Below are 23,341 nucleotides of genomic sequence, written 5' to 3' on the forward strand. Positions count from 1 at the left end.
AGAGGCTCTCCCTGGCTGACTTCCACAAGGAAATATGGGCAGTCAGGACCACAGGCTGCCTGAGCTTGCTCCGTAGTCAGCTGTCCCATCTGCTCACTGCATGTTTTCTTTAGTGTTCAGTCTCTGCCTCAGAGAGGGAGGGCACAGGGCCATTTCTAAGCCACAGTTAGTTCTCCCAGGACATTAGCCTGAAGACAAGAGTCCCAAGGGAGTCTGACACCCTGTCTACAGCTTGTCCCTTTACTCTCCAGGATAAGAAGTATGCGAGCGACAAGTACAAAGACATCTACACAGAGCTCAGCATCGCGAAGGCCAAGGCTGACTGTGACATCAGCAGGCTGAAGGAGCAGCTGAAAGCAGCCACAGAGGCACTGGGCGAGAAATCTCCTGAAGGCACTACTGTGTCAGGATATGGTGAGCCATCTGGGTGCTCCTTGTGAAGATGCTTTGGCACTTAAACCCACAAAGTCTTCTGCCATCCCAAATCTCCTTGAGGGGCCCCACATGAACTGCTCCTCCCATATTCTGCAGCTCCTTTACACAGAGCATCTTCCATAGAAACAAAGGGTCAGACAGTAGGGGGACGTTCTTGCTAATTCCTTGAGCTAAATGTTTTGCCATAAAATCTTTAAGGGCTACAGGCAAGCAGAACAAAAAGAACCTACAGCCTGCTCAAGAACAAGAAAAGTGAGCTCTTTTTGTGCTGGCTGAAAATATCCAGGCACTGCGCAGAACACCTGGGAAAGAGGCTGCAGAGCCACGCACGTACTGTTGACACTTTCTGATAATTGGAGATATCATCTTACCTTTATCGTGACCCTTTCTTTATAAAAGCCCCACAAACTGAAAATCTGCCCAATTCCCCTAATATCCCTGTAACTCAACATTCCTTTAGCAAGTTCAGGAACAGTCTATGACAGCATTCAAACATGCATGCTGGATAAGTCCTCTGTGTTGCTTACAGGAGATAGACACCCACTTTCTGGAAGGCTGCTGACAACAGCACAACTTAAAATTTAGCGTACTGTAAAAGGGTGATCACCATGGTCACTGGGTAGGAAACTAAGAAGCTGAGGCAGAACTAGAATGGGGAAGTGTGTGTGCTTTCGTCCTGCCCTGGTTACTAACCTCTGAGGAGTATGCACAGGGTTACTGCATCTGTAGACAAGCACCACACATTGCAGAGTGCTAAGTGTCATCTGTGGATAGCGGTCCACTCAGCCGTGCAAACTTTTTTTTTTTTTTTAACATTTATTTATCTGAGTACACTGTAGCTGTCTTCAGACACACCAGAAGAGGGCATCAGATCCCATTACAGATGGTTGTGAGCCACCATGTGGTTGCTTGGATTTGAACTCAGGACCTCTGGAAGAGCAGTCAGTGCCCTTAACCCCTGAGCCATCTCTCTAGCCCAGCAGTGCAGACTCTTAATTGTTGGAAACTACATAGTGTACAGTTCTTAGGAAGATGGGGGGGGGGGGGGAGGTGTTGATATATAGAGAATTTTGTGAGATTTTAGTAAACAAAAATGAAAGTTCCATACCCTTGACATACTGTGTGGTATGACCCAGAGTGCATCTTTGTCGTCTGCATTAAGATATAAGAACTGTTTTCTTGATGGGGTGGATCATGAAAAGAATTTGGTCTGATTCTATTTGATACCGGTCCTATGTCAGAAATAAGCTAGAAATAGTGATACCAGTTGGAATGCCCAGAAATCAAGTCTAATTCCAGAGTAGGAGATCCTATCCTTTGTTGACAGTAGTGTGACTCAGGAATTGTGACTTAAACCCAGTGGGACCCCAGTGCTCTGGTGCTTGCTATATCCATGAAGAGCACACTGTGCATTGGTTATTGGATGTAGGAAATGTATGAGTGGACTGTACCAGTGAACGCAGAACCTCCCACATTCTGTTTGGGTCAGAAGATTGTAGAAAGCAAAAGTAACAAGCCTTTTTGTTCCTTCAGACATAATGAAATCTAAAAGCAATCCTGACTTCCTGAAGAAAGACAGATCCTGTGTTACCCGGCAACTCAGAAACATCAGGTCCAAGGTGAGTGAGGTCCAGCTTGTAGATGAGGTGGTGCTGGAGGATGCTGGAGAGATCAAGCCCAGTGCAGACACTAGCCCACCTGTGTAGTCACAATGCTTCAAGGTCCATGTCCATGTTCCATGTCATCAGAACATCAGGGCCAGGGCTTCAAGAAGCAAGACACGAAGAGGTCCCTGTCTCACACGAATCTTGAGCCTCACAGAAGGTGGGGTAAATCTGACCTCTTGACTCCACTGTATGTCTGTTCTCTGCACATCCCTGTCATCACACTGACACTGCCAGCCTTGGGGAAAGGAAGTGTGCTCTCAGGTGGATGTGTCGGGGGGTGGGCGGAGAGGGCCTGGCCAGCGTGCTGCATTAGAACTGATCGTGTGTGTGTCTTATTTTTGCTCTCTCCTCTGACAGTCCGTAATTGAGCAGGTCTCATGGGATAACTGAGTCGCGCCCGCTTCCAAGTCCCCTGTCGTGTAGGTAAACCACTTCTCACTCTGCCCACTACCCGCACAAGCGGCTCTGCATGCACTGCTCACACCTCCATAGCACACTTCTGTGTAATGATCTTCATTCATCCTTCTCCAGCAAACACACACACAGTCTACATGAGATCTCAATAACTGTCCTGGAAGTTGGCACTCTAACCTCTTCACAGAGCTGAGCCTGCCCAGGGCCTCCTCAGCTTGATGGGTGGGCACGAGCCAGCATGCATACGGGGAAACTTGCACGACACTGAGCTCCTGTCTCCTCTCTTGGAAACAAATTGCAGGGAGATAGAAGGTACCAATGCGTCTGATGAGCACTTTGCTCTCATGAAAGTCCTTGTCCATCCAGTTGGTAACAAGACTGTTTTGGGGAGACCCCTGCAGATAGAACAGATCCCAATTGTGCTGTTCTGTGTGGAACTGACCAATACTACATGGGTAGAGTCTGAGAAATTTTGTTCCTAAGGGCCTGGCAACCATACAAATAGGGCTGGACATGACCTGCTTTTGTTTTTTATGCAATACAAAAGTCTGTCTCTCCCATAGAAGGTAGAAGGGTTGGCCATGTTGAGGTCAGTGCTAGGGAGGGATGCTATGCCCAAGGATATGTGTTGACCTTCTTTATCCAGTGGTAACAGCTCAAGAACTCTGGCCTGGTTGTTTCCACTGGCAGTAAGTACCCAGGCGCGCCAGTTCCTGCTATACATGAGCCTCCCTATGATCCAGCAAGACAGAAGCCAGCAAGGGCAATCAGCTTGAGCTCAGGGGAGACAAGGCTGCCTTAGGGAAGAGTACTGAGAAAGCCCAAGGATGTTATCATTGGCTTTTTTAACTAGTCTGTTTTCCCTCTAGTTCCAAGTTAACTTATATGCAGATGTGGTTTAAGCATATTGAAGACTACTTTCTCCAACCTAAGGTTAAAAGCTCAGCTCTTCCCCAGGAGCCCTCAGAAAGCAAAGTGGTCACTATGAACAAGTGGGGCTTTTGGGTCAGAATAAGAAAGGACATCCAGGGATGGGCACCTTGAGGAAAAATATGCAGTGAATTGTGCCACCTACATGTGAACTTGTGGGGATACCGAACACAGGCCTCAGTAACAAGTGACTGAGTGGTGGTAATGCTAGGAACCAGGAGGAACAAGATCCCTATGGCAAGACAGCCCTGAGAGCCATTTAGGGCTACTGTAGTCAGCAGGGTCACTGGAGTCACACAATGCTTGGGCAGCTCTGTGCTCATGGAGTCACTAGAGCCAGGGTTGGTTTCCAGACGGCACCTGACCCTCAGAGGAAGCAGGAGGGCAGAGACCTAGAGCTGTTTCTCAGATGATGTCAGGATTTACATGGGGACCCAGTTCCATTGTTGTGCTTTGTATCCAAGCTCAGCATACACACGCACAAAGTGGGACCCAAGATGGCAGTGCACATGTACTACCTTTGTGCACTTGGAGCTTCCCACAAGCCCTGTTAAGAGAGAGACTGAAACCTGTGTGTGCTGTGTCATGATCGGGACCTCCCTCAGATGCTGCATCATCTCCTGCCTTGCTCAGCTTGCCCAGCATCAGCATGGCCTCTTGAGATCCAGAGCAAAGAGGACCCTCCTCAGTGTTGTCATGGGATAGGTGTGGGATGCTGTGCCCTGGGAGTAACTGGCTACAGCGGAGTCCAGAAACCTCAGAGAAATGACACTTCTCAGGGTCAGTGGGTCTTGAAATGCTTTCTGTCCTGCAAATGGTAAGGAGTATGACTAGGCTCACACCTCTGGGCGTCAGTTGCCATGTAGGGCCACTGTGGCCATTTGGAGCCTGCTCCTGTCACATGAGGGTTTTCATTTTCCTCCAGCACAGGGAACCCAGTCCCAGAGCACATTCTGTCCAAAGGAGTCTCGGGATGGCCTGGTAGTGAGTGCTCAGCTAGAACAGAGCACTTACGGCAGTGCCAGTGCCCTCACCCCTGGGCAGTGCTTTGGCTTGGCCAGTTGCTGAGTGGTAAGCCAAAAGGCCTATGTAATGTCTTTTGGGAGTCTGGCTGACATGGAACTACCTGAACTCAAGAGAAAGTAGATTTCAAAGATACCTAGAAGCAAGTGTGGGTGTTACTGTTCACACACATAATCTGTTAGTAAAAAAAGATAGTATGCACTCAAGCACAGCCTCAGCTATAGGAGAACCTGACTCAGAAAACAAGTCATTATGGGGACTCTGGTGGTAAGGACACCAGCCACAGCCTAGTTCCTCCTTCATTCCCTGTAGGAAGCCAGGCCTCAACCTTGATAAACACTGTGACTGCCCCTTTCCTAGTATAACCTGTGTTTATGGTGAGACTGAGCCTGACACCAAGGCTGATTGCCAACAAAAATCAGTGCTGACCTGGGCATGCTAAAAATACATTGATAGCCAGTTCTCTAAGAACTGGAGTTTCTTTTTTCTTCCAGAAATAAAAGCTTTGGGGAAGAGGAAAGATATTAAGGGAGATGTGGTAAAAATTCTGTTCCCCAGTTAGTAAAATGTCCTTTACCTTAAAAAATACCAAGATGACAGGAGGAAGTTCCAGAATATATATATAATGTGTTGATAGCTATCTGGTGGCCTGTCAAGGACGCCCTTGTCTTAAGGCGCTAAGTTCATGAGACATGCATACTCCATATCTAGGAAGAATGATAGGTGCCCGGGTTTCCAGTTCTCCACCCAAGTGTTTTGTGGTTTTTGTCTGAAGAACCAGCCCTAAACTACAGTTGAGCTATGACACATTGTCTTGTTTCTCTTTATTATTTTTCCCCTTTCTCACCCAAGTAAATTTCTACAGGAGAAAGCAAACTCCAGTAACACTACTTCTCAAGGGATTTTCTTCAGGGCCTTCTGCCCTCGCATGCCCACTAATCTCAGGATCCCTCACCTGCACCTGCACCTGCTACTGAAGCCCACTGCTACTGCTGCACCAACACCTAACTGCTTCTTCCTCCTCTGTCTCCACCAGAGTCTGAAGGAAGGCCTGACGGTGCAGGAGCGCTTGAAGCTCTTTGAATCCAGGGACTTGAAGAAAGATTAGCTGCATCCATTCCACTGACACATCCTTCCCAGCTGGTGGCAGCACAAGCCAAGAGTGGCTTTCATCTGTGCTTTCTCATTGTTGCTGTCATTAACTGTGGGTATGGATGCATGAGAGACTGCTGTGGGGTGTTTGCTCCATTCCCTCCCTGTTAATTCCAACTTCCTGTTGTCTTTATCACAGCTTTTTTCCCATGGTATTCTCAGATTAGTCACGCGAAAGCAGTAGAGTGGGGAGGTGTCCCCACTGACACCTGAGCAGCCCCTTGTCCTCCCACCACACTGTCAGTATTAAGGCACAACAGCCTGTTAATAAGCTAGCCCTGCCTCGGAGTGCACGTGGGGACGGACCTGCCAGTGGCTCTGCTCTGCCACACACAGCGGAGCACCACCCTTGCTGGGTAGAGCAGAGCCACCGAATGTTCTAGGTTGACCTGGTTTCTGAAGGGCCTAGGATAGTGTCCAGCCTGGCCCACTTCCTTTTGATGTGGGAGGAGGACAGCATTTTGTATTTGGCCCACTAATGCAGCTTAGAACCATACCCAGATAATCCTGGCAAATCTTTCACGACCTGGAAAATGTTGAAAGCAACCATTCCTATTTTGGTTTTTTATTAAATCTTGCACAAAAGTCCCAGCCCTCTCATTCCTTCCTCCGCTCGTGCCTCCCTTGCTGTGCTAATCCTGGTCTGGTCGCCTGGAATAGTGACCTGCACCCTGAAGCTCCAGCCTTGTCCTGTGTGATGGGTCCTTCCCAGGGTCATCTAAAGGGAACATTGCTGAGTTTTAATCTGTCTGAAAAGAAGCTGTCATTGCTTGGGGAAGGGTGAGGAGAAGACTGTGTGCTCAGACTCTGATTTGTCTGGGCCCTGGAAGGTTCCCTTGAATTGTCTGCTTCTCATGGAGCCTGTGCTAATTTTGCTTTTCTAGCTGAACAGGACCTTTCCAACTACCCAAAGCATTCTACAGCACTTCCTTTAAAAAAAAAAACAAACAAACAAAAAAAAAACCACTTTATTTATATTCTCAGAAGAAAGCATTCATACTGTAAGGTGCAGCACACACAAGAGCCACCAGGTCAGATGGGGAGTCAGTGGCCTCACAACTAGATCCCACATCCTGGCTTGTTAGTACTAAGTGGGTCAGATGGTCTCTGAGTGACAAACTCAAGTCATGAGTCTCCTAATGGCTCTACATGAGTTGATGTTCAAGGTCATCCACAAAATCTAGGCTGGCCTAATAGATGGATTTGTGACATACCAAAGTGTGCCACTGACCAGCAGACAAGCCCTGAGCCTCCCCTTTGCACAAGTTTTTATGTTCCACTCTGGCACATGCTCAGTGACAATTTATGTTTTCAGCATTCTGGGCAAGTCAGACCTTTTAAAATGAGCTGCTGTTGAAACTGAGCTTTGAACTCAATGGGCTGGCCTTTGGGAGCTGTAGCCCTGTGTTGAGGACTCCTCTTCTCTGATAGGGTTTCTTTGTGGCTATCCTGCTGCCCTTGGGACCCCCTGGCCCAGTGTAATTATCTTCCTGCCTCGTGATTCCTGGGATGCTACAAAGAGCCTGCTGAAGATGCCAAGCCTACCATTCAAAAGGACATTTGATCTTTTGCTCTTCACCTCAGAATTCTAGGATCTGAACTTTGCTAAAAATACAAGTATCTGGGTGTCAGAGGCAAGGGCTGGGAGACAGGCACACTGCACCTATCTTAGCTGTCACTCAAGGCTCTTACTGCAGGCTGGCTCATTCTGCCGTGATACAGCACACACTGCTCCAGGGCTTGGTTTCATGTGTGGGTATTTGGTATGTTGGCCAAATGCGGAACCGGTACAGAACAGAGATTCCTGGATTATCCCTCACTGTCCAAGCCAGTCTGAGCAGTAACATATGGATCCGGGAGCATCTTGAGATTCTTGGTGGTGACTTCTGGCCTCTGACAAAATGAACCAAACAAGAAGTTGGCCTTTCTGAGTCCCTGATGGCCATGCAGGTCCACTGCAGCAGTTTACCTTGGACTGTCCATGTCCTCTGTCCATTCCTTCCCTCACTCCCTGAGCCAGGTTCACTTTTCCCTGACCTCCCTACAGGCTTCCCATTCCCCAGAAAGAAGCTGAAGCTGGTGTATTCAGAGAGGCGGTATCGGATGTGCAAGTGGAGTTGGTCCTGGTATACGTAGAAGAGGACGCTTGGCTGAGGATGGGTGGTGTAGATCAAGAAGTCACAGGTTGCTCCCCGGTCCAATCAGTGGCATGTTTTCCCCACTTCATGGTAGGAGCAGAATTTTATTTTCCTATGAAAACACATTTGTGGTCTGCCAGCATCTATAAGCAAACTGCCATTACATGAAACATACCTGACTTCATTTGACAGTTAATGTTAATATGCTCAAATTACGTCTTGCACATGTGCCTAGCACCAGAGCAAAAGCACATTTGTCACACAGGGCTTCTGGCTCCACCTTTACCAGTATGGTTGTGGCCACAGTGCCAGGACCATAATAGGAGGCCAGAGCCCCATGAAGTAGGGAATCACCAGAGGGAACAATGCTGGGAATGTGTGGATTCACTGAGTGAAAGCAAAGGTCTAAGTTGACCTCTACTGGATCCAGAAAAACACTGAACTGGGCATAGTGGTTTATGTCTGTACTCCTACTACTCGAGGCTCCAAAGTACCAGGTCAGTCTGGACTATATAGCAAAACTGTCTCAAAATACAGATAGGCTAAGGGGGATGGATGGATGGATATATAATTTGGGGTTCAACTACAGCACCACAAAGAGCACACTTGTGGTCTTTAGAACATTTGTCTAAAGGGAGCCTGAGATATTTGACTAGGAAACAGAATGGGTGTGAAAGATATTTGACGGAATGTGTACTACTGTTAACTTCCCTACAGGGGAAGATGGTGCACTGACTTCTTTCTACCATGGAACTGCAGAGAACTAAGCACACTACACTGCTGACACCTAGCTGGTGCTGAGGAAAGTAGCTGGATAGCACACAGCCTCAACTGTTTGTGTAAACCTGGGCATCAGCTCAGATTCCTACAGGCCTGTCCCACACACCAAAGAAACTCCTGACCTCCAGCTATGCCCTGGCTCTCTCAAAGACAGGCTGGATAAGCACCCAGAGCTCTAAGCAGCCTTCCTACTTATGCCATACTCCATGTAAGTACCCAATGCAAGCTGGCAGCTACAGGTACTAACAGTCCCCAGATGCATAGTAATACCCAAACCGCAGACTTTGCTGGTAGAGGGACAGTAATTACCTCTCAGCTGATTGTCCTGCACCTGCAGTGCAGGAGGGTTAGCTGTTCTTGCTATGCTGTAAAGATGACATCACCTAGTAAAAGCTATGCTGAGACTATCAGTGTAGGGGACTCAAACAGCCTTTCTCAAGGGAGCTCCCAGCATACCATAGGACACCCTGTGATCTGCACTTCACTTGCTCAGCCTTTCCTGTATTATCAGAGCAAGTAATGTAAAGTATTTTTTTTTTTTTTTTTGGTTCTTTTTTTCGGAGCTGGGGACCGAACCCAGGGCCTTGCGCTTCCTAGGTAAGCGCTCTACCACTGAGCTAAATCCCCAGCCCCCAATGTAAAGTATTTCTAAGATGGGGTATAGGGGATTTTTGTGCAAATTTTGTATGAGTTTTTAAAATATCTTTAGCTACCCCTTTTGAAGGTATGTAAAGGCAGCATTCAGTGCAAACCCCTCTCAAATATCAAGTTAGCTAGGTATGATAGCTCACATATTTGATTGGCACTTGGGAGGCAGAAGTTCAAGACCAACCTGGTCTACATAGAGTTCTAAAAGAACGAAGGTTACACAGTAAAACCCTGTCTACAAATAAAACCAAAAAAGGCTATGTTAATAAGTAACGTCTTAAAGTTTTGGTTATGCGGGTTGGAGAGATGGCTCAGTGGTTAAGAGCACTGACTGCACTTCCAGAAGTCTTGAGTTCAATTCCCAGCAACCACATGGTGGCTCACAACCATCTGTAATAGGATGCTCTCTTCTGAAGTGTATGAAGACCAACTACAGTGTACTCACATATAAATAAAATAAATAAATCTTAAAAAAAAAAGTTTTGGTTCTGCAACAAACTCTGAAGAGTGTGTCCTTACCCACACTCATGGCAAGTCCTTATCAATACCCTGATTCCTGTTTAAAGTATTCTGTGAGATTTGCATGGGGCCACTCAAGGAACACCACTATTAGGAGGACTTTCGGAATCTGCCCTCAGGTTTCTCAGGGTGTTCTTGTTAGGGGAACTGGCTGGGAGCATAGGCTTTAGGTCCAGGTGCCTGGCTCTGATGACTGTGGCTTATGTGCAGAGCAGCTCCACAGCAGGGTTTCTGTGCTGGTAAGGAGCCAGCCCAGTGTGGAGTTAAAAATGGGACAGCCCAAAACTGAAGGACTTCAGAGCCTCTCCAGTTCCCCATGGGTCACAGGTCAGCCTGGAGCAGCTCCCATTGTGGGGCAGGGTTCCATAGCCAGCATTTGCCATAAAGTGGTGCCATTGTTAAGAAGCCTATTCCAGCCTGCCACAGTCAACATGCCATTGGCTCATTGCTCCTTTACAAGTCAGTCAAACCACACATCTAATTTTATTTTAGCAAGGAATAGATTGTAAAGAACACTGACTTCACTGATATATTTTGTTTTTATCACAAACTTTGATTTAATTGGATTTTAAATCATTTTAAGATTTACCTTCAGTATTAATGCTTTAATGCCAGGATCCAAAACAAGTTCTGTGGTTACTAACCAACATGGCTTTCTGTAGGTTTGCTGTATAGAATATTAAAAAACCCTGGTTACAGTGGCTCCTTGACAATCAGAACTCTAGGTGACCTTCCATTACTGCTGTTTGACTGGAGGTGGGGGTAGAGTGCGTGTTTGTGAACAGAGGCCTGGCAGGGCCTCTTCACTACATCTTGACAGAAACAGACTTGGACCATCTCACCTGCTACTTAGGTATTTTGTTCTGATACAGTCAATCCAGTTGCCAAACTAAAAATTACATGTAGAAGAAAACGGAGCCTCACTGAGCCAGAGTGGCTTCAAGCATAGCTTCTCAGAGCCAGCTTAGGCCTCTGTGTATCCACAGAGTGTGGCCTCCTGCAGATAAAGTGTCCCCCAACTCATTTCAAGATTTTATGGTTTGGTGTAAGGCATTTCCCTACAAAGTTGTGGTCAGGTGTTCACTACAATTGAAATGCTAATTTGTAGAAATATTTATTCCTTTGTGTGACAAGCTAGAGTCCTTGGCTGTAGCTAACCATTTTTTATTGTGTAAATACTGCTTGATTTTACATGAACTGTATCATAATAAACTATTTTTGCATTGCTCTCTGCATGCATATGGGTGCTGACTGTGCCAGTCAAAGAGCAGAGCCAAAGTCCTAAGTCGTAAAGGCACTAGAAACCTGAGTGGCCTGGATAGAACCTGCTGCTCTCCTCTTCACAATGTTCCTCTGAGTTCTAGATTTCAGCATCTTTACATTATATCTCACACTGAAAGAAATTTTACATTTTCACATATAAGGCATAGTATTTATGTCTTAAGTCTATGGTACTTTTGACGTGGTATAGAAACTTCAGGGGTTAAAAGAACAGCAAAAAATTCTAATGGGGATACCTTCATATTAATCAAGATACTCTAACTCTTCATGGTAGCTCTCCTGGGTTTTTATTTGTGGTGCTGGAGCCCAGGGCCTCAAGAGGCAGTCCCTCTACAACATGAGCCCTGAAGTTACAGCTCAGACTGGCCTCACCACCTGTAGTTCATTGAGTACTAGTGTGCACCACTAGATCTGGCCTGTCCTTCATGGGTTTACTTGTGATTGTAATTCTGTCTCATTTTTTTCAAAGCATCATGATCTAAAATAGACAACGCAAAATAACAGGTGTTATTTAACTGTGGCATATCCTCCATTGCTCTGCTGCATTTTTGTTCATTAAGTTTAGAATAATGAACTAGCCCAGACATAATGGCTGCCAAGCTGGTGATTCCAGCCCACGAGAGGCTGAAGTGAGAAGATTCAGTTTGAGGCCAGCCTGGGTTACACAGCAAGCCCCTGTCTGTCCTCATAGCCTCCCAAAATATTGTCACAAACTTTTTAATAAAGGTATGTGGAACTGACTAGAAATACAAAAATTGTTTCTACTAGTTAGGAATCAAGATAAGTAGTTTCTAAAACAGCAAAATGGGCTGAAGAAGTGGCTCAGTGGTTAGGGGCACTGACTGCTCTTCCAGAGGTCCTGAGTTCAATTCCCAGCAACCACATGGTGGCTCACAATCATCTGTAATGGGATCTGATGCCCTCTTCTGGTGTGTCTGAAGACAGCTACAGTGTACTCAGATAAATAAAAATTAATAAAAAAATTTAAAAAAAATAAATAAAACAAAGATATAAAGAGACAAAAGGATAAATACTTTTAGTGTTGTTGCAGTCTTTAGGACTTTTTGGTAGCTTTTCATCCATTAAAAACTATTATAAACAAACACAAAAAAGAAAAGTTTTGGGGAACTGACCTGATATGTGTAGTTTTAGCATATTTTCTTTCTTTTTTAGGAGAAAAGTAGGGAGGGAAGAGACCATTCAGGAACACATGGAGGGGTAGGTAGGTCAGAGAGAAGAAAGGCTCAGAAAGTGTTTTAGCACATTTTCTTGAAAGCTGTGAGTGCAATTTAAAATTAGTTGGCAAGCTGAACAGTAGTCTTTTATGATTTAAATTATTTCAAAAAATTGTTCAAAAAAAAAAATGAAAAGTTACCAACGTACCACACTCAGTAATGAAAGACTGGCATTTCCCTAGGACTGCAACCTCACTGAACAAGTCTTCCACCATTTCCATTCAGTAGGGCACAAAGGATCTAGCTAAAGTTGTTCAGTGAGAGAGAGGCACTGACTGAAAGGGAACAAATGCAACTTCTTTTAAGTGAGGTCTGCGTGGTGTTAGTGTTAGGTAGGCCTCAGAAACCCAGATGCACAGCTCAGATGCACATTAGTGGGTCAGAGCGGAGGCTTGCCAGCTCTCCCAGCATCCCTCCCATCCGGCTCCTCCCAGCTCTTCTCACCCCGCCCCCACCTCAAAATTGTCCTTCCTGGAGCTGGGAGTCCACGCTTTGCTCCCTAAAGCCTGATCCCTACTTAGCTCAGCCACTTTGACGACATGGATGGTTTGGCCTGCCCCCCGTCTTGGTCAAAAGCTTGCTTGCTCACTTGCTCTCCTCTCATGGTCCTGTTTGGTCCGTAGGCCATTCTCCTTCTCCATACTTTAGGCATGTCCTCCTTGTTTTTCACTTTTTCATTCAGTTAGCACTACCAAATTTAGCAAGCTAGGATATAAGGCTCAGTTGTATTTCTACACAGTAGTATAATGATTGGGACAAGTAATTCCATTTACAGTAACATGAGTAATAAATCATTCTCAAAACTACAAACACTGCTGTGACGCTCCAGCCAAGTGAACAAAAATCAAACCAGATGGAAAATACTTAGAACCATCAACACTAAGATTAAAAGGTCAAAAAACTCCTTCAAAAGACAGAAAGGGAAAGCAAAACAAAAAACTTTTAAACACCTAAAGGACCTAGTTCTGTATAGTTCTATACTTTAAGAAAATGCAAGTCAAGTATAGAATAAATATTGAACAGCTATGGGCGTTACTGGAAAATTAGACCGGAAGATGAGAAAAGAGGAAAGGGGGAACTCGGCTTACACTGGGCACCATTGATAACCCAGACCTCCAGCTTCCTCCTAATCCTCCCTCCTGATCGGCCAGCCAGACCACTCGTGCTACAAGCAATCCTTATTTTCCCAAGTTGTTCTTTAACTCGTGTGACTCAAGCTGCTTCTTTATGAATGTGCATGCCTCGTCTCTTTAATATTTCCTTGCCTTTGAATTTCTTTACCGGCCCAATAAACTGTTGAGTAAACAACAAAAAACTTACAAGCATCAAGAAATATAAGGGCTGGAGAGATGGCTCAGTGGTTAAGAGCCCCGACTGCTCTTCCAGAGATCCTGAGTTCAATCCCCAGCAACCACATGGTGGCTCACAACCATCTGTAAAGGGATCTGATGCCCTCTTCTGGTGTGTCTGAAGACAGCTACAGTGTACTCATATATAATAAATGAATAAATCTTTAAAAAAAAAAAGAAATATAAGATAAAGCTGATATATATGCCCAAGGAACAGAAAATTCACGATGGTAACCCCATTGGTCTACAGATTCGACATGATCCCCATTCGAAGCCCTAGACACCTTTTAATTTTTGCCAGTGATGATTGATGGATTCATTTTAAGATTCACATGGGGACATAAGCGGCTAAGAGTATGTTGGAAACAGGATTTGTGTTGCCAGTTCTCAAAACGTAACTCATCTAGACTGCTGCTGGCGTTACCACAGTGAGGCTGTGCAGAGCCCAGACACAGACCATTAAATGAGTCACCAGCTGATTTTCAACAGAGGTTTTAACACGATGTTAGGGGAAATCATCTTAAGATGGTGCTGAGACAAGTGATGGATGTCCACATGTACTATGCCCTATCTCACAGCTCTCAAAAGTGGGTGTGGTGACAAACTGTAACCGCAGTGAGGGGGCAGGAGTATAAGGGCAGTCTTAGGGTTTGAGACCAGCCTGGTCTGTGTACAGTGAGATGGTCTCAAACAAAAAGATTTATGAAGTGATGTCACTTCATAAGTCTTCACATATCTCTGCAGATGACAGAGTAACCATACCTGAATGCAGCGGGCTAAGGTAGACATGTAGCAGTTCATACTTGAAAATATTTATTGAAATATGCCAGAAGTTAAGGGTCCTCAAAGACACTGTCACTCAAGGGACACTTTGTGATTTTACACACACACCCACAACACACATGCACACTCCTTGCAGAGTAAACACAAGAATCCACAGGTTCCAAAAGGGTAGGAACTTATCTAACGTAACTGACGCTGGGTATAGTACACTTTACAGCTTCTGTTAAATCTTGGAAAATCAACATCAAGTTTACTTGTCTAACACTTGTTAAACATTAACATTAAAAAGTGTGAAAACCGGGCTGGGGATTTATCTCAGTGGTAGAGCGCTTACCTAGGAAGCGCAAGGCCCTGGGTTCGGTCCCCAGCTCCGGAAAAAAAAAGAACAAAAAAAAAAAAAAAAAAAAAAAAAGCTGGGCGTGCCTTAATCCCAGTACCTGAGGCAGCCCCAGGAAGATCTCTGTGAACTGAAGACTAGCCTGGTCTACATAGTGAGTTCCAGGCCAGCCAGGGCTACATAAGCGAGACCCTCCCCACCACCTCCTCCCCCCAAAAATGTTTTGCTTTTTTTTTTCTTTAAAAAAAAAAAGTGAGAAAGCATGCATTGTGCAGTATCTGCTGGTAAGCTAAAGGACACTTCATCCACTCAGACAGGCCAGGGAGCCGCATGGAGCCTGTCATGCACGCAAGCATCAACAAGGACAAAACTAGCTCGTGTCACTTGACCTACTTGCATACAAAAAAAAATTCGAAACATGTCTCAGACGCACGTGAGAAGCTGTTCCTCCGACTCCTGTAAATGCCCACCAGAGCTGAGGTAACAGCCTGGGCAATCCGCTTACCTCCAAGATTCCCTCTGTCATCAACTTCTGATCCATTACTGAGCAAAAAGCCATGAGTAAATCCACTGAGTCCACCATGGGTGCTAGAGGCGAGGGGACGCCTAAGTCCACAGCATTGCTCTAAATGTGAGGGCGTGGGAAGGCAAAAGCAAAGCCGGGCACAGCTGCAGGCGGGACTGAACACTGCAGGGAGAGGATGCCACTTGCTGAAGGTCAGTAAACCACGAGGCATGTCTCATGATGCCACTGGGCAACCACTAGGAGAGCTACAGCACTGTCCAACACTGTCACCTCCTTCCCAACTTCTTTCTGGTGGGGATGCACACACAGGTACACTGTAAGCTGCTCCCCAGCCAGCCAGGAAAGCTCAAGCAAAGCAGGAGGTAACAACACAAGGACAAGCTGGAAGACTGAGCAAGACAAAGCAGGGTCAGTGCCCTCGATGCTTTTGGGGGAAAAAGCTGTACTTAGTGGGGTCAAATTCTTCCCAGATGCGCTCAAACTCCTCCAGGAACAGCCGCACGTACTCGGTGTCCTCCATAATCAGAACGTTCTCACGGTTGTTCTGGATGGCCTGTGTGGTCCAATTGAGGGAGCCAGTGATGAGCACCTTCTTGTCAACGATGGCAAACTTATGGTGCATGTAGCCTAGGTCCTGGTCATGCCGTACCTGTATACCTGTGGAGCCAAGGCAGCCTTTTTTTTACCCACCCAGGTGCAGCTATCCCCAAGCCCACTGATGCCCTGTGTTGGAGACAAGAACACCCAGGGGTTGTCCCGAGGTGGTCCTGAGATTACAGAGAGAATCCAGTCCAGGTCAACACACTAAAAGCAAGGTCTGGATACCAAACACTCATCTGGGGACAGCACACCTTTGGGAAATCCATACCAGCCCCACTAGGCCTAAAATTAAATACTACCTCAAAATCCTGCAGGGGAAGAGGTCAGGTCACTCACTAGCTGAAATGGATAAGCTGAAGGGTGAAGCCTAGACAGGGAAGGAGTGCACACTGGCTTTGGCTGGCTGACTTCAATCACCGCCTCCCAGGGTGCCTCACTAGCGGAAAGGGGAAAACTGTGCCACATCCAAACCTGCTGTCCTCACCAGAGTTCTGGCTCCCGCTTCCCCCTTTTGAGGGCAAGCTGTTTGGCAGGGATGCTAGAGTGAAACCCAGGTCCTACACATGCTAGGTAAGTGATCTACTGTCCCTCCTTTACTCCAGTCTCTGTCCCAGTCACAGCAAAGCTGGCAGCACCCACCACACTACAGTTCACCTTAGGCCGGAGGATCGACTGCTCTAGTCAGACCTCAGCGGCGGGTTCCTGACGGGCACTCCATGCTTGCTGTACCTTCTTGACGCCTCTCCAGCAGCTGCAATGCCTCTGTGCAGCTCCCCCAGCCACACACTTCCTACCAGATCTTTGTGGAGTCTTCCAGGCCTTTCTGATTTATGTGTTTCCCCACAAACACCCGGCTGTACTGAATACTAGCACACGGTGCACTTGCCAGAGCAATCTGGAAGTCAGCCAGCTGTGGCCAGCACATCAGTGGAGGTTCCATCTGGGATGACATATTGGTTCTTTACAAATCTGAGGTTGTATGACTCTCCAAAATCTAAATCTAGTGACACCATCCATGCCCGATATCTACTTGTCCACCACCAAAATGACCACCTGGCTGAAGACCACTTTGTGACTGTCAGTAATGGGGCAAAGGGTTAGCTGCCAGACGGCCAGGGTGCTTCTGCTCTGCCCACGTGGGTGATACACAGCAGGGTGGTGCTGTGGTGCTCTTCCTTCCCTGTGAGCTACCTGGAAGCAGACCTGGTTTCCAAAAGCTACAGCATCCCCAGGAAGTGGGAAGACAGGCTGTGTGCAAAACAACACCTCAACGGTACTACAAAGCCCGGACATTTCCCAAGGCTCCCCAAACCTACCAGCCACTGTGGGCACCATGATTAGGCTAGGCAGGTGTGCGGATGGGGGTGGGGGCACTGACTCTTGGGTAAGAGGGATCTAGCAGTCGAAGTTTCCATTCCTGCAGTGCCAACCACTTGAAGGAAGACAAGGGCCACCTGTTGCCTGGGCAGACCTTCCCCGTCGGCCCAGAAGTGATGGCTGGAAAGCAAGCATTCACCACACTGTAGGGTCCATTTTTCAGTGATCACAGAGCCTAGTGGGAAACTCGCAGAACAATATTGTCACTCCTATTCCCCTGTGGGTCACACAGCAGCTAAGGGTTTCTCAGTGTTCGCTGGATTCAAACTGACATAAGTTTTATCCCCCATGCCTTCACAACCTAGAACAATCACAGAAACTGAGTCTAAACACTCCACCAAGGTCAAGGCCAGAGCCTGGAAACTGGTGGGAATTCCCACACGCCTCACGCTCATGGGGAGCGAAGACATGGACCTTGACTCCTTGGCCTGCTTATTTCTGCCGCCTGCCTCCACCTTCTCCCTGAACTGCTACCTGTTCTACACAAAGTCAACAGGGGCATCAAATAAGTCCTCAGCCCCTCTGCCAGTGTGCACCCTCGGCGGCGGTTTACCTGCCTTGCGCAGCAGGCCGATCTGAGAGCCGTTGAGGGCCATGTAGTCGCAGTCCGTGATGACCCGCACGCGCACCCCGCGCTGGTGCAGTAGTTGCACTGCACGTCCCAGCTGCGGGCTAGAGAAGGCGAAGAGGCAGAGCTCCAAGCTGGAGCGGGCAGCCAAGAGCGCGCGCAGCAGGCGGCTCAGCGAACTCTCGCTGTGTGGGAGACTGCACGGGCAGCCCGAGGAGGGCCCGGGGGGCAAGCCTGGGGCCTGCAGTAAAGCCTCGGTGCAGGTCACCTGTGAGGGGAAGAAGAGCACCTCGCGCCGTGGCCGTCTCCCAGCCAGCAGCCAACGCATCAACCACGGCAGTGCCTCTAGGGCCAGCGCGAGACCCGCACCGGCCGCGAACACCAACCGCCAACTCGAGCGCCCCATGGCCGCCACCTCAAAGGTCAGCCGTAGCACCAAGCGCTTGCGCGCCCAACACGTGCCGACCCGCCCCCAACCCCGGGTGTGCCACGCCCCCTTACGGGGCCCGCCCCCAGCCAGGAGCTAAGCGACCCTTTACACACCCCACCCAACCTAGGCGATGAGCGTTTGGGGAATCTTGGCCTCATTCTCAAGAGATCCGCCCGCCTCTGCCTTCGAGTGCTAGGATTAAAGACATGTACCTTCGTTTGACTTCTTTTCCTATGTGTTTCCCTTTAATTTCCTTCCCTTACCTGACTGCTCTAGCTAGAGTTTCAGCATCATATTGAAAATAATGGGGAGAGGGGTTGGGGATTTAGCTCAGTGGTAGAGCGCTTGCCTAGGAAGCGCAAGGCCCTGGGTTCGGTCGGTCCCCAGCCGAAAAAAAAGAAAAGAAAAGAAAAAAAAAAAAAAAAAGAATGAGGATAGTGGGATGGATGCCTTGTCCTGATTTTAATTTTCTCCAATTACCATGTTGTTTGTGGATTTGTACTGGTCAACAGGAAGGAGTTATGCATGGTACTATAAAAATCAACTACCTGGGAATGCATAGGTCATAGGCCTGAGGGGAGAACCTACTTATTGCTAACTTCCTGGGCCAAAATAGTTTCTGTTTTCTAAAAACTTATCCTTATATCCACAGATAAGTGCAGCTCTCACCCCTTAGCAAAGGACTTTTTTACCAACAGGTAAAGACAATCACACAGTTCCACAACTGATCAGAATGCCGATAATTGGTGACTGTGAGGCTGGATACCAGCTCATGAGGTTTGGCAGAAGGCACTTTTGCTCAACCCCTACTGATACACCCCCATTGTAGCCCCTAAGCCTAAGGCTAAGCACTGTGGAAGAGGGGATGGAAAGACTGAACGAGCCAGAGGCTCAGGACACCCGGTGTTAGATAGTGCACCCTAGATGGGGGAAACACACTCATGAGCCATTGCCTGAACAAGACCAACGTAATGACAGCACCAGCTGACATGACAGTGTAGACAGGGAATTCCACACAGCCCCACCCTCCGTGCAGAGCTACAGATGGTCACTACCGAGAAGGGGATAATTAATTGGCTTCCTCCAGAAACAGGCTCCATGTAGGTTATTCTGTCCCAAGTATCTGTACATATGAGCAAGGCTAAACAGACTCAGTAGGTTACTTATACTCATGTGCACATATATGATACACGAATGTAGGCACATGCAAAAAATATTAAAGGAGAGATCTTGAATTTGGGGGACAAGTGGAGGGTTGGAAGGAGATGGGGAGGGATCAGGTGACACAGACATGAAGCTCATATATGGATTTCTGTGTGGAGCTGGAAGTTTGTGGGACTCGGGGAGCCAGTCCAGACAGAGCAAGAGTGAAGTCAAGACATCTCCAAACCCTGAAACTCTCATCCTGAGACCAGCGGACTTACTTAGGACTACCTCCTTGCTCTGGGCTTGCATGTCCCAGCACAACACACAGAAGCCTTATGACCCCCCTCCCACCTCCACCATCCTTGAAGTAATCATGTAGCTTGGTGGCCAAATTACAGATTAAACTTCCTGGCTCCCAATAAGAACCTGTCCAGCAAGCACCTGGAATACCTCTTCATGCAAATGAAGCATTCTCAGCCCCTGCCAATGATGTACATTCACCCCCAAAATCCCTACCCACTTCCAAGGCTTATATAGCCCTTGTGCACCCCCAATAAGAGAGCTGTTTCACTGAAAACTTTGTGGAGAGGGCAATTTCACCTGCACTCACTTCCTGTCTAGCCCACCCAGCCCAGCTTGCCTCATTCCTTCCAGTCCAGCCCGGTATGCAATGGTGCCTGCATACCCCAAGGGCAGAAGCAGACTCAGGCTGGAAGTTCTCAAAACAAAAACTATTTTCAAAAAGATCAGGAGAGGGGTTGGGGATTTAGCTCAGCGGTAGAACGCTTGCCTTAGCGCAAGGCCCTGGGTTCAGTCCCCAGCTCCGGGGGGGCGGGGGGGGGAGGAAAAAAAAAAAGCTCAGGAGAGAGGGGAGTGACTCAGTGTCAGAAGCACCACTGCTCTTCCAAAGATCCTGAACTCAATTCCTAGCATGCATATAGCAGCTCCCAGTAAGTAACCCATAACTCCAGCTCCAGGGGATCCAGCAGCCATTGTAGGTAACAGACAAGCACACAACGCACAAACATGCACGCTGGCAAAACACCCATACATGTAAGAAAATGGGAAAAGCCAGGTTTTCAGGAGAAGGGCTATGCAGCCTTCTGAGGAAGACGATATCCGCCGTCTCACTCAGCACTCGACCCCACATGCTACAGTGCGGATGTACCTGGGAAGACGTGCCCACTGCTGTCAAACTGCCTTCTAACATTTATAGTCACACCCATAGATTTGTGTTTCAAGCCTGTGCCCACCTTTTGAAGTGGGCAGCAGTTAACAGAGACTAATCTGGTCAAAGCGTTGATGGTTAAGAAACTGAGTGTTCGGATGTGAATGGGTCACCTGTAGCCTCTTCCCATCCAAGGATTAGGGAATACCTTGGAAGAGTGAGTAGAAAGAGTAGAAGGCCTGACAGATGAGGAGGGCTGTCATATATGACCAGGCATGGCATGGTGGTTGTAAACGTCAACACATAGCACCTGTGGGCCTGCATAAGGTCAAGCCTCCAGCATGAAGGGGGACCCAAGGCCCCACCACTGAAGGAGGGGCTGTGTGTTACTGAGGGAGGGAGACTGCCCATGCCCCTTTGGATGGCTCCATAGGGATGTACACATGGGCAGTACTAGTTGGACTCGGGGTTATTAGTGACAAAAGAGAAGGCCATGGAGTTGGGAGGCTGATGGGGTCAGAGGGCATCAGGAAGGGGGTGGTAACGGTGGACGGACAGGATCGAGATACTTTGTATGGATGTGTGAAATGTTAAAAGAATAAATATCCAGGCATGACCACACTCATCTTTAATTTCAGAACTCAGAAGGCAGAGGCATGTGGATCTCTATGAGCTCAAGACTACTGTGGTATACACGGTGCATGCCAGACCAGCCAAGGGTTACACAGGGAGGACACACATGCAGGCAAAACACTTGTACACAAAACTCTCACAAAACTTTAAATGTACAACAACCAAAAAAGAGAAGAGAAGAATCCAAAGCAAAGCCAGGCAGTGGTGGTACACACCTTTAGTTCCAACACTCAGGAGGCAGAGGCAAGTGGGTCTCTGTGAATTCGAGGCCAGCCTGGCCTACATAGTGAGTTCCAAGACAGCCAGGCTACACAAGAAGCCCTGTCTCAAAACAACAAAGAAAGGAAAAGAAAAGAAAAAAACAAAACTCTACATAAAAATCCAAATGATGTGTTGCTAGCAAACCATCTGTACAAGATGTACCAATGGAAAGACCATGGCAGCCACTGGATGACATGGGACCTATAAATGGCAAATTATTCAGACAGAATGTATGACCTGGTAAGATGACTCAGAAGGTTAAGGCACATACCACCAAAGTTTTCCCTTGTTTTCAAACTTAAATAACCTAGCTGAGTTTAATCCCATGACCCTTATAAGAGAGACAATTTCTGCAAGTTATCCTCCAACCTTCTTGTCGTGTGTGCTGTGATACAGGTCTCTCTGTCTCTCTGCCTCTGTCTGTTTCTCCTCTCCTCTCCTCACCTCTCCTCTCCTCTCCTCTCCTCTCCTCTCCTCTCCTCTCCTCTCCTCTCCTCTCCTCTCCTCTTCTCTCTCTCTCTCTCTCTCTCTCTCTCTCTCTCTCTCTCTCACACACACACACACACACACACACATGAAAAAAACTTAAATCAATTATCGGGCTGGGTGTGGTGGTACATGCCTTTAATCCCAGTACTTGGGAGGCAGGTGGATCTGGGAGTTTCTGACACACAAGAATACATAGTCAGATCCTGTCTCTTAAAAAAAAAAAAGTCTTGGGAATGAGGGAAATGGGTCAGCAGTTAAGACCTCTACCTGCTCTTCCAGAGGGCTAGAGTTTGGTTCCTGTCACTCCCCTTGGGCGTTCACCACCACCCACAGCTCCACCTATAGCTCCAGGGGACTCAGCACTCCTTCCTCCACAGGTACCTGCACTTAGGTGACAGACCCATACAAGGACATATACATAATATATACACATAATTTAAAAATATGAGGCTGAGAGGTGGTGCAGTGGTTAAGGACACTGTTGCTTTTGCAGAGTTCAATTTCCCAGTGCCCATAGCATTTCCAATTGTAACTCCAGAACCTCTGCAGCCCTCTTCTGGCCTCCACAGGGCCCAACCAGGGAAGCCAGACTCACTTCTCTAAAGGCTTGCTCTGGAGAGGTGCTCTAAGACAGGCGCTGACCCCTTCCTCCCTGCCTGAGACTTCACACATTGAAAGGACCTCAAAGTCAGCACAAGACCTTACCCCAAGACCAAGTTCTCAGCACAAAGGAGATTTATTTGCTCCAGAGGGACAAAGGGAGGAGCTTAAGACAGGAGATAGAGGATGAGATAGGGAATGGAGAAAGGAACATGGTGGGGGGGGGGGGGACGACAAAAGACTGCCTCTGATAGAGAGGAGCAGATGAAGCCTGTAGGAAAATAGTTTATAAAGAAAAAAAAGGGAGGGGTCCCTGTTAGGATGAGGCATTTAATTTTGATTGGGCATGTTAATCAGGTGAGACAAAGGGGTCTTTTATATGCTGACCTTGGTAGTGGGTCTCAGAGGGAGGAAGTGGCCAAATAAGGCCCAGACCTTGGTTGTCGGTTTAGGACTATAATACGAGGGGTTTTAGCATGGAGGAGGGAAGGTGGCGAGGGCAAGGCCTACCAGAGCCCGTTTGGCTTGCTTGGCCTCCATGTGTGTCTATTCAGGCAGCTCAGCGTAGCAAGTGCCCGAGAGAAGCAACTCAGTCTTCTTACGCCCACAGTGCCAATCCACGAACACACCTGTGTCAAGGGAGCGAGTGCACCGTGGTGGCTGAGCAAACCACCCACCAATGGCCAGAAAGCAAAGGCAAGGAGAGGAGGAATTAATCCCATAACTCCAAGGGCATCTTGTCAGTAGCCAAATGGCCTCCCACTAGGAGCTCTTAAGGACTTAGGTCCTCCTAAACCAGCGGTTCTCAACTAATCAGGGCTCCTAATGCTGCAACCCTTTAATACAGTTCCT

The 23,341-nt window shown here is 47.6% G+C and overlaps 2 protein-coding genes across 27 annotated transcripts in view; one reads left to right on the forward strand and one right to left on the reverse strand.

Moving 5' to 3' along the window:
* Mprip (myosin phosphatase Rho interacting protein) overlaps window positions 1–10,934 on the forward strand; it is a 119,917-nt gene extending 108,983 nt beyond the window's left edge. For 10 of the 25 annotated variants that reach the window (XM_063268288.1, XM_063268291.1, XM_063268292.1 and 7 more), the window contains 2 exons: window positions 252–414; window positions 1,969–2,636. In XM_063268288.1, the coding sequence (XP_063124358.1) occupies window positions 252–414; window positions 1,969–2,141 (336 nt within the window). In that variant the 3' untranslated portion in view covers window positions 2,142–2,636. Of the gene's footprint in view, window positions 1–251; window positions 415–1,968; window positions 2,637–5,505 lie in introns of those variants that run through there. The other 15 variants (XM_006246431.5, XM_063268295.1, XM_006246425.5 and 12 more) reach the window with 4 other exon arrangements.
* A 4,692-nt stretch (window positions 10,935–15,626) lies between these two features.
* Window positions 15,627–18,278, reverse strand: Pld6 (phospholipase D family, member 6). 2 transcript variants are annotated; one of them, NM_001398582.1, is made up of 2 exons: window positions 17,752–18,278; window positions 15,627–15,874 (listed from the first exon to the last, which is right to left on the reverse strand). In NM_001398582.1, exons 1-2 carry the CDS (start codon window positions 18,166–18,168, stop codon window positions 15,845–15,847), a joined length of 447 nt encoding a protein of 148 aa, NP_001385511.1. In that variant the 5' UTR covers window positions 18,169–18,278; the 3' UTR covers window positions 15,627–15,844. The 2 variants fall into 2 exon arrangements, with proteins under 2 accessions (NP_001385511.1, NP_001385510.1); NM_001398581.1 differs by having other exon boundaries at window positions 17,748–18,278.
* Window positions 18,279–23,341: the final 5,063 nt, after the last annotated feature.

This window comes from Rattus norvegicus, chromosome 10 (genome assembly GCF_036323735.1).
Source record: "Rattus norvegicus strain BN/NHsdMcwi chromosome 10, GRCr8, whole genome shotgun sequence".
NCBI lineage: Eukaryota > Metazoa > Chordata > Mammalia > Rodentia > Muridae > Rattus > Rattus norvegicus.

Excerpts from the sequence above, each read along its gene's own strand:
- Pld6 (NM_001398581.1), bottom strand. The coding sequence starts at position 18,168 with ATGGGGCGCTCGAGTTGGCGGTTGGTGTTCGCGGCCGGTGCGGGTCTC. Across the intron at positions 15,875-17,747 it reads CGGCCTGCTGCGCAAGGCAG|GTATACAGGTACGGCATGAC; the intron begins GTAAACCGCCGC and ends TTGGCTCCACAG.